This window comes from Aplysia californica, unplaced genomic scaffold, assembly GCF_000002075.1.
Source record: "Aplysia californica isolate F4 #8 unplaced genomic scaffold, AplCal3.0 scaffold00206, whole genome shotgun sequence".
NCBI lineage: Eukaryota > Metazoa > Mollusca > Gastropoda > Aplysiida > Aplysiidae > Aplysia > Aplysia californica.
The window spans coordinates 788984-800701 of NW_004797476.1; the positions used below are offsets into that span (position 1 = coordinate 788984).

Sequence of the window (11718 nt, forward strand, 5' to 3'; positions counted from 1 at the left end):
CCCCCCCCCCCCCCGTTCTAGGTCTAGTAGTCTAGTGATCTAGTGTAATATAGTATGATTAAGAACAATGAAATATTTCAAAATCTATTAATTTGCGACGGAAATGAAGTTGATATTTGGTGTTCAGGGCATCAATATTTAGTAGAAAATGGACAACTGGTAGCAGTGTGAGACGGGAGGGAAAGTAAAAAGTACAGACGTACCAATGTTAAAATCTTTTGATGAGCTAATTACACACTGCAGAATGAAAGACCGAGAGCTAGAGGCTTCTTTTAGGCCTAGCCTACTAGAGACTCATTCTTTGAGTCAGTTGGTAGAGAATTTAAGTAAGTAAAAGCTTCCTTTTATTATGAGCTTTAGTCTCCTTTTTTATAGAAGGTCGCCGCCCCCTATTTGGGTTAGGGGGAGTACACCAGTGAAATGTGACGATTGTATAGAACATATTTTAAACTGTAATAGGCCTACTGTATTTTTACCTGAAGCACAATTTTGGCCTACCTCTTATTTAGCAAAAGAACATCGTCGATTAACTGTTGGTAGAGCAATGAAAATGATGACACTACTTGTCTTGTCTGTTTGATTGATACTTAAGTTCTTGATTTTAGTCTACAACCCTAGCGCCCTGACATACTATGCACTGATCCTGATCAGGTTACTTTTACTTTTACTTTTCGTTGTGACTATAGACAAAAATTATATTTGGGCTCTGAAGTGAGTCCAGCATGATGTCCGTTCCGACTTCCGATCCTTGTTTTGTTCCTAAATATTTCCAGCATTTACGAACATTTTTTCGATTATAATGATAACAGTCAAGACGTGAGCTTTAATATCCAGTTACTAGATCTATTGGACCTCCCTGCATTATTAGTATAAACAGAACGACTAAGCTGAGCTGGCCTTGCTGTGGGCAAAGTTAATTATGTCGACCAATGAGACTGCGTGTAGCGGTCACACACTCTCGGCTTGCTGGGGGAAGAGGTGTTGAGAAAAGACCACGGCTGTTGGGTTTGTGCGATGTGATTTAAAAAAAAATTATTACAGAAAAACTGTAACACAACAAACTCAAATTAAACATGGGGAAAGACAAATGGTGGTGGAAGTAATGATGATGCTGTAGTGGTGGTGGAAAGACCCTGAGTGATCGGTTACTGTGTACTTAGACACTGCCTTTAGGTAGATCTAATGAGAGTGCAGTCTTTTGACTTTTGACACAATTAAACAGTCTAGTTCTAATTTTGGTTTTACGTAAAATCCCCTGATGACAGTTATATCATGTAACCTCCTTGCACTCACATAACTCACTTAGAAGCTGAGTCCAAATAAATAAATAAAAAATTTTGGACTGGAGTTCGAATAGATAAAACCCATATTCGGAGTCGAGTCTGAATAGATAAAAATTATATTCGGACTCGAGTCCGAATAGAGGTGGCCTTTACTTTTATACTCTGATGAAACTGAAACCTTCCTGCCTTCACAACCAGTGATAGGGATGAGCCCCTGTAATTTGTTTGGTTACTAATTCGTTTTGATTAGAAGAGAGATTTTAAAGATGGTCGTGATCTTTTTAACCTGTGGCCCAGTCCATTGTCTTTAGGCTGTACTGTTATGATTAAAAAATAGTAGGCTTCAGATTATTGGTATCATGTTGTATCAATTTGATATCACCCTGTCCTCTAAAATCTGATTTATGGGGCGAGGTTCTGCTGCATTATATTATCGAAGTGGCTAGCCGTACTTAAATCTAGGTTAGGCCCTATTGACCGAAACCTGTTGAAGTCTCATTAGATCTAGTAATTATTCAGGTTTAAAAATACATGTGCATGTCAGTAAGGCACCTTTTGGTTTCGTCTTAAATACAATAAAAGTACAGTCGAACCTGCCCTGACGGCCACCTGCACAAACGGCCACTTTCCATTTCTCCCCTTGCGTTTTTTCTATATAATTTAACTGTGTAAAACGGGCACCTGTCCAACGCGGCCGCGGCCACCATATTTTTACACACAACCCCTATCACACTAAGCAATAACACTTGTCTAAGACGGCCACCTTAGTGACTCCATTACGTTTTGTCATAAATCATGCTTTGGCCCCTGGCGTTGTGGGCAAGCCGTCATAATTCAATCACTTGTCGTTGTTGTTAGGTAGTCCCTCCAACTGATCATGTTGCGTAGGCCCCTCCCTCTGTTGCCCAATAGGTAGGCTACCAATTTTCAGCTGCTGGTGAGGTAAGCGTGTGATCCCTCATAACCCATAGGCCCCACCCAGGGCTCATACGCAAATCGTAAGTGAGATGAGTGGTCACTGTATACCAAGTCTGTAACAAAGTAACAATGGACGTCAACATGAACTTGTGACAGAAGCGTCGCTTGTTCTCTAAGTCTAAGTGGGGGCGAACCATGTGTTTGTTTTAACACGGCACTCGGTCTTCCTCGTCTGATACATTTCGAGTTTTTGTCACCCTTGCGCAAAATCAGCAACAAAATAGAAATAACAAACAAAATACAAATCAACAGCAACAACAACAAAAACAACAACTGTCGATTGGGACTTCAGAAGGAAATGGTTTGTTTTCTTCGTCTTGATCAGTCCTGCCTAAGACGGCCACCTGTTTTATACCGTACGGCCACTTTTCTCCTTGACAATGGGTGGCCGTCTTACACAGGTTTGACTGTATTGCAAACTAAACATTTTTTTACAATTCAGCCATCATTATTAATTCATTTGCTACGCCGAGCCGTTGGCAGCGGCTCGGGGCTCGGCTAAAGTGACTTTGCTACGGCAAGCCGCCCCCCCCAACGGCTCGAGAACCCACCTATAATTACTAGCTTAGAAGATGTTATTCCAATCCACATATCCATATTTAGATAAAGTTATACAATGATGACTTCCGGGTCAAGCGTTTCCACCAAAAATTGTATGTTTTGATTCAATTTTGAAACATGATTTTGAAGTTTATGCGACTTTTGTTTTATCACGTTGCCCAAATTATAGCCCAGACATCAGTCTTAGTACTTTTACCTAACTTATTTTAGGCTCTTCTATTAGATTGAGAAACTTGTTGAGTACACAGGTCTCATTAGTAATTATTCAGGTTGAAAACACATGCACTATAAGTAAGACACTTTTTGGCTTCATCTCAAATACACTTTAGGTATTGCAAACCAAAAAATGTATGTCAATGTACAATTCAGTAGGCCTATTTTTTTTTGGGGGGGGGCTATTTGTCAGTCTAGCCATCATTATTAAGTACGGCTAGCCCAGCTGTCTAGCCTTCTTTAAGTACGGCTAGCCTTTTCCTTATATTATACATGACTGATACTTAGATTCTTTTCTGTGTCCCCTTGAAATTACCCATTTTCTGTTTAGAGGCTATATCTTTAATCGTTTACATTTAAAATATCTTTTCACACCAAACATGACATGATACCACCAGTCACAAACAGTTCAGTATATTATATTTGCATCAAAGTCAATGATATGAGAACCTGGTGTCCACAAAAGTATTGACGCACACAGACATACTGATCAGTGATTAATGATGATCACACTTTTTAAGTTGGCGGAACAGATCTGAGTCTCGGGTGTTAGATATCCTCTGTACTCTTAATCTTCGAACACTGGCTGTGTGGCAATTTTTAAGTTTTGAGTCATCACGTTAAGTTCTTAGAGGGGGCGGAACGTCTGAGTTGGAAGATCGATTTCGCAATGATGTTCCTGTTTGCCTCCTATTATACCATGTCTAATTATCAATATTTAACCTCAACATTGAAGTATTGGAGTAGGTTGCCATGACCGAGATTAATAAGGGGGATAAATATAACTTTCTGTTTTGCTTCAGAAAGTCATCAGATCTGGTATTGTTGTCATTGTTGTGGCAAAGGGAATTTTTTTTGTCAAAGTTGCTAAAATTTCACAATTTATACCATATCATAAAAATTTTCTATGGTAATCTCTCTTGCTGAAGGCCATGAGAAAAAGGGTAGGCTTTTATATATGCTGTACGCCTTTTGTTGGTTCTTCAGGAATTTCGCTTATCATGTATGTTTTTTGTTAGGCTAGTGGTTGTTACTTTCTTCCTGCTTCTTTTTCTCAATTTTTTTTCTTCTCTATCTTGACTTTGAATTTAAGCAATTGATAGAAAAGAGTAAATAGTTCATAGGTTTAATAATTTTAATTTAGCAATTCAACTACTAGTATAAATAAATTGATTAGTTTCACTTAAAGCTTGTCTGAAAGTCCACTTTTAGTCTAATTCCAGTTTAGTCTACAGTTCCAGTTTAAAAACCTGGGTTTTTCCCTTATATAAAACAATTTTACAATGCAAAAACATTTATTTTTTTATTTTTTTCAGTTAATTACACAGGGAGGATGTGAATGTGAAGGCCATGGTTATTTTCCTGTTTTCATTTTTTATTAATTAAAAAAGAATCATTCTAATAGAATGAAACATGAAAAATAGAATTATTTTGATATGTGGTTTGGTTAGAATATATTAGACAAGAGAGTGTATCTTTTTTATTTGTACTTTCTTCAATTTTTGTTTTCTTTTTTGTGCTGTCACTTTCGTATTATATTGTTTTTTTGCCACATAGATATATAACTGATAATTCAATGCAATTCTCCTGCTTTGGCCTGTCAGATTCAGCTGTTGATAATATTATATATTGTGCCAAGGGACCTTCTCGAGCTCTCATGTTTCCCTTCTGTGTTTTCAGAAAATGGAAGTTTTCACAAAAACTCACTGCAGCCATCCCAGAGGAGCTGCCCGGGATCTCCATTATAAAGCCCTTGGTTGGAGTTGACCCCCATCTTTTTGACAACTTAGAGACGTTCTTTAATATGAAATATCCCCAGGTTAGTATATTATTGAATTATTGTATAGACTCCACTGCAACTGTTACCAGGCTTGTGGTCTTAAGCTGGGGTTAGAAACCTGTTTTTGCGAGTGTTTGCCATTGATTTTCTTCCCTTTTAATCAGCAACAGCTGCTTTTCGTATAATCAAGAATCCAATATGTTTGTGTTTCAGTGGTAGGCCAACAGGAGTTTTTAAGGGGAATGACAGAAATGGTGGTAATAAGAAATTGACTGCCTCGCCGCCTTTCCTTCAGCTGAAGGCTTACCTTTGTGTATTTATAAACTGTAGTTACATTGCGTTGGCCAGCTGTTCAGATGTATTAGCCCAAAATTATGAAACATTAGAAAAAAAATTGCAGTTTCTTAATCTATGGCATTGGTTTCATATATGCTCAAGAAATAATGATAATAATAATTTAAATAATTATAGATTGCATTTATAATATATAGCGCTCTATCCCATGCCCCATACGAGTATGTATAAGCTCTGAACGCAAGTCAAACACTTGATCAATGAGCGTAACACTTCATTCACACAAGATAAAACATTTCACAGTGACAAGAAAACCAGTTCAACCACATAAAGAGGAACTTTCACGACCTTTATACAGGCAATGACAGCAATAAAAACAATACATATCGGTACTTTCTAACAAACTACAACTAAGAATTAAACAAATGAGTCTTTAGCAATCGCTCATATAGATGTTAAGATTTGTTCTTTCTCTGAGGTCCTGGGGCAAGAGGTTCCAGATTTAACTGATTCCGTCCATGATTTTTTCAGGCTCTGGACAGAATTATTTTTCCTCGTTCAGTTTTAGACCTGGGGTGCATCTATTTAATGCATTACTGTGAAGCTATAAGTTACTCTAATAGGTATTGTCATATACCAAAGTGATGGGAATCAATAGAGGAATCTGTTTTTATTAATAACAATGACCTATAATCTGTTTGTATTGAATTTTCTGTCAGACAAAAACGAATAAGGAAAAAAAATTGCGCAACTCGTCTTCGAAAATTTCGACATACCGCATTTTCTCAGCTCTACAAGTCCTTATAATCCATAGGAATCAACACAAAATTGTAGCGATATCACCCTAGCACACACTTATGCAAGAATTTCACAAATTTAGTTGAATATCTTTCTTTGAAGGGCCTTTTTCTTATACCAGGCTCCGTGTTATTTACCCTTAGATCTAGCCTACATCGCGACAACAAAACAACAAATTTTGCAAGAATTTCACAGAGTTTCAATCGATATTGGCGCTCAGAGATTGAGGTCAGGTTAGTTTACAAGTTCTACTTCCTTTTGACAACTTAAAAAGTAGGAACTAAGTTGAAAAGTGCACATTTGTTTCGGATTTCGTTGAGCCGCTCACAGCGGTCGAATGGAGGCAGCGGAAAAACTCTGAGCCGCTGTCAGCGGCTGAGTGGACAGAATCAGTTAAGGATTAAAAAATGAGAAACTTTTCTCACCAAAAGATCTTTATTTCTTTCTAGGGGCTCTGAATTTTGTTGCATCTGTCTGTGGATGAGCGCAACTGGCGAGATGAACATACAGTGTTAAAAGCTCAGACAGATATGATGGGGCATTATTGTGATGACATTTTAACGATAAATATTTTGTTTGAGTTGAAATTTGAAATGCTCCCCCCCGGCGCGCCCGCAAAAAAAGATACATAATGTAGGTGCAATTGTTAACTTTTTCACTATCGCGAGCTATGTTTGACAGCTCGTGTTACTCCCAACACTGGACCTTAGCCATGTTTCACAGCTTGCCACTTCCTGCTTCAGACCCATATATATATATATATATATTTTTGTTACCATTGAAACGGAAATCTCAGGCTGAAGATTGATTGTTTTTTGCAACATGTTGAGATAGGTAGTTATTTCTCCTTTATTTTCATATATATATGATAATACATGTGGCTAATATTAAAAATCGGACTCAAAATTTTTCTTTTGTCAGATGGTAGGCAGAATCAGAAAGTAGGTCACAGATTGGGTCCGGTCCAGTTGAAGAGAAACCCCTGGTGGTGTAAGAGTTAAAATAATAAAACTTTGTTTCTCTCTTGAAAAATTTTGCTTTCTGGGCTTAGTTAGTACATTCTTTTGAACAGCTTGCTGGTGTTGTATTGTATTTAATTCCAAGTTTTTGGTTTTAAAGAGAGAGAGAATGTTTTACGGAGCGGGTTGTTTCAACACGCGAGACATGTATTTACTAATGTCCTGTCTTGTGCATATGCGTGAGTGCACATGTGTCGTGCACCTAAGCTTTGTAACATCTTCTACCACTGTAAACGACCAACACAAATTTCTCCGTGCGAGATGAATAAAGATTGTCATTGTTAATGTAACATTTTAAAAATATAAGCAATATGGATGCGTCCATGATTTGAAGCATGTTTTGAAATTGTCGTCTCCCCAGTGCCAGCAGCAAGCTTGTTTACGCCAAATATTTGCCTGGGTTCTGGGTTTGACAAACTGTGGCATATATGTGTTACCTGTTAAAAATAAAAGGTTATGCCTTGAAAGATATATGGGACCAACTGCTTGATGGACTTGTCTTTGCCCCTCAGCCCATGTCTCTCTGTCTTTCTCTCTCTTTTTCTCGCTCTCTCAGGCCTCTTAACATCCTAATGAGCGTAGGCCATCAATTCTGGGTTAAAGATTTCTTTCTAACTTGCGTCTCTTTCTCCATTTGAAGGTGTGTATTCCTGTAGCAATTTTAATAGTAAAAATGTAATACTTCTACCATAATAATATGCTGGACATAAAGTCATGTGTTGTTGTTTTTTCTTTTTCGCAGTTTGAAATTTTATTTTGCATTCAAGATGAACTGGATTCTGTTATCATGATTGCTCAAAGTTTGATTCTGAAATACCCAAAGGTGGATGCAAAGATATTTATTGGTGAGTTCATCTGCACACTTTTGTGCTTTTTACTTTCACTGGACTGCTGTTATTACTGAACATCCATAATAATATTATCATTATTATTATTAATATTGTCTTTTGTTTGAGACAGTCATATTAAGCCAGCTACATATTTGGAGTATAGCTCTTTTCCTTTACTATGGGACTTTTTAATCATTCATATTTATCTCACCTTAATGTGACCTTATGCAGTTGTGAGTGCCATAAACTTTAACCAAAACTTACCATTGTTTTATGTGCAAGTTAATGTAAAAAGCATTCTGTTGTGCTTGTTTTTTGCGCTCAGTGTGTCAAGAATTGAATTTTCACAAGTGGCTTCTGTATGGTCTATTTATTGTGTTTAGGATGATCAGTATGTTTAGTTGTCATTAACTCTTTCACGCTTTTTTCTTCTTCTAATTTCAGGTAAGAAAAATGTAGGAGTAAACCCAAAGATTAACAACATGATCCGTGGTTATGAAGCTGCCAAGTATGACCTGTTCTTGGTATCCGACAGCAGTCTCAAAAGTGAGTGCACACCCTCCCTAGTTTTTCTGTGTTTGTTGTTGAAAGCACTGCTGTAAAATGTAAAAACATTTCATCGATATTTTATCATGGCTTGAAGACAATGTTACAATTATAGAGAGTAATTCAACAAATGTGAAGCGTGCTGACAAAATGAATTACTTCTCGCAATCCACAAATGCAGATATTAGCCAAAAATCGACATTAGGGTCAAATTTGTAGATTTTCAATTGATGCCATTTTCTTTAAGTGTTACATTTCTTTCATTATTTCATACTTATAAATTGTAAAAACTTCACTTACATGCGTGATGTATTAATTTCCATAGGGCTCAAATCTGACAAGTAGCTCTTATTTTGTCAGCACACTTCACAAAGGAGGATTCTTTGTATTTATATTTTATGCTGGCCTGACCCTGTTTTCTTTTGATGTTTTTGTCACGACATGGTGGAATAAGGTACTCGTTAATTTTTGGTCATGTGGAGTTATTGGTATAAATAATCTTAAAGCTTGTTCATTTGTCTTGCTTTTGGTGAAGAAAATACCTATTTATGTTGAAAAGAAATTGAGATATTACCGGTGATACCAAGATGTTCAAAGCCTTTATGTCAAGTCAAGTGTCTTAGAAGCTGCATTTGTGGCTTCCTAATTGTTCTTGTAAATGAATGAGTGGCACATGTGGGTTTCTTTCAGAATGTCCTAGTTTCGCTCTTTATGATATGTGGCTTAGTGGTCAGGCTCTCGGACTCGCAACCATACATTACGGTCGTGGGTTCGAATCCCGTCGGGGGCCGGACGTGTCTTTGGGAAAGACACTTTACACAAATTTTCCTGACTCAGCTATAGACAGTGAAAGATCTTGTCAGTTTGTTAGTCTTTGAGCACTTAATCAGCTACGTGCATTGTATGCTTCCTGGGAAGCTAAGAACGTTTCTGAGCGTTCTATGGTCTGCTGGGGTAATAATATAATGTGTGTAAAACGCATAGAGCTTGTTGTTGGGTGGGGATATGCGCTCTTCAAATGCTATTTATTATTATCATTACAGGGATGCCGTTTTTCCGTTTTTGCCGTTTTTCTGGACATTGTCCGTTGGGAACTTTATTTTGGTGTTTTTTTGGGGGGGTTGAACTGACATGATGCTGTTTTGTTGCATTTATTGTTTCGTCGCATTCAAAATTTAGTCTCGAAAAAATCTTTAGTTATTTTCTACAAAAGTCCAGTGGCATCCCTTATTATTATTTTTATTTTTTAAATTATTATACGTTTTTATGAATTCTGTTTCCAGTGAAAGAGGATTCCCTGACGGACATGGCGCTGCACATGACTGAGGGTGTTGGTCTTGTACAGCAAATGCCCTACGTCTGTGACCGGACTGGCTTTGTTTCTCACATGGAAAAGGTGAGTGAATTTAACAGATACATTTAAGTCTGGTTTTTAGGTTTCTCCGTTGTTTCATGGGTAGATTAGGTAGTCATTTTCTATTCTACCTGAAGACAAAACATCATTGATTGAATGATTGAACCTCCACTTGCTCTAAAGTCTTTAAGTTGATCCAGTTATCCGCATTCCTGTTCTGTCTTTTTTTTTTGATGGATGCTTTATTTGTGAGGCAGCGTGGTGGAATCAGGCTCTCGTCGATTTTTGGGCTTGTAGAGTTATTGGTATCATCTTAAAGCTTGTTCACTTGTCTTTATTTGGTTGAAAAAGATATCCATTTATCTTGAATACAAGTCGAGATATTTGCGAAGGAAGAAGGTGGGGGTCACCTGTGTTCAGATGTAAAATTAGTGAGAAAATGGCCGCCAAAGATCAGTTATTTCTTTTGCTTAAGAGTCAGTGGTAACTGAAAATTTACGTTTTTTGTGCATTTAATCAACGTAAAAAAAAAAATCCAAACAGAAATGAGTTCTTTAATGGGCATGAAAGGTGTTGAACCAAAAAACAAAAATTTGATAAAAATTCTCAAAGCAAATTTATAATTGCTGTATTATCGTATATGTCTTTTTTTTTTGTTTCAAAAGGTGTTTGTGAGTCACAGCAGAAGGGTGCAAGTCTGTATGTTTATGATAACTTCAAATGGTATTATCAACTGGTTATTTCTGTGGTGAATTAACTGGCATATATTCATGTATTTACTTTACTTCCAGATATACTTTGGCACGTTCCATGGCAAGATGTACTTGACTGCTAACTTTTTGGGCATGAACTGTGCTTCTGGCATGTCTACGCTGTTCCGAAAAGATATAATTGAAGAAGCTGGAGGTTTGGCATCTTTTGGCAAGTACCTGGCTGAGGATTATTTACTGGCTCAAGCAGTTTTAGACAGGTGAGAATTCCTCTAGTTTCTACTTACCTACTGAAAAGCAGTTTGTCATTCTTTTTTTAGGCATTCTAAAGTGATGACAGCTTTGAAAAACCCACTTTTAACTTTAAACATTTTTTTAGGGGAAGATGCGAATAAACTCTCACTTTTTTTGCTGTGGATGAAGTCAAGAAAATGTATTGAAAAATATTCAGGAAAGAAAATAAAATGGAAGGGCTGTGGGATTAGAAATGATGGTTATCAAAGATGCCTGACTTTTTCTTTATAATTTGATGGAGCAGAATAGAATGGCCAGTCTGATGGCTGCATATTGCATCACATTATAAAAGGATTGAAACTTGTAAAGAAGACCAAGCCAAACACAACCTGATACATCGCCTACCTGTCGGAAAACTGGTTCATTGTTTTTCTTTTACGATGAGATCCCAAATTCAAAACGAGGCGTGTCAAGAAGAGGAAATGATCGTAATATCAAATAATCGTTATTGCAACATTCGCAACACAGTTCATTCCCGTTTTTACATTTCAGAACAACATTCATTACAGCTGGGTTGTTCTAATGAATATTAGTGTATGGACTTGCAACTTTCAGGGTGTCTCTGATTTTTTTTTAAATCATGAAAAACTGATAGGTATTTACTGGTTCAAAGAGCACTCACTGTCTTTGTAGATTGTTCCAGCTGATTTTTTTGTTAACAGATCAACTAGTGGTGTGATACTTGTCTAGCGTTCATGACGTCATTTGATATTTGAACCATGTATACGTCTCTCTGATTATGTTGAAGTACCACTTGACCTTCAGCCGTCTAAGGCATGTCATCACTGATGATTCTCCTAACCTGTCAAGCAGGTTTATCAAGATTAGGTTTCGTTTCATGCATTTACCCAAGGTCAATCTTAGAAAGGTAAATTCAGCCCCTTTAAAGTGTGAACATTTTTTAAATAATTATGTTTTTAATTGAAGCTGATAATTGCAGTTTTATTATTTTTTATTAAATTTTATTTTGAGTATGATAATATAATCAATATGTAACTTTGCTTTGTCATATCTTTGCAAGCAGATTTTTCAGAGAGTTAAAACTAAAGAAAAGGGAT

General features: G+C 36.9%; 1 protein-coding gene across 1 annotated transcript in view; it reads left to right on the forward strand.

The window, feature by feature from the left end:
- Positions 1–11718, forward strand: part of LOC101864146 (ceramide glucosyltransferase) — a gene marked incomplete in the record, with an annotated part of 21259 nt that overhangs the window by 5074 nt on the left and 4467 nt on the right. Inside the window, 5 exon segments of the mRNA XM_005099228.3 lie at positions 4716–4854; positions 7669–7771; positions 8201–8302; positions 9586–9698; positions 10448–10626. Coding sequence (XP_005099285.3) covers positions 4716–4854; positions 7669–7771; positions 8201–8302; positions 9586–9698; positions 10448–10626 — 636 coding nt within the window.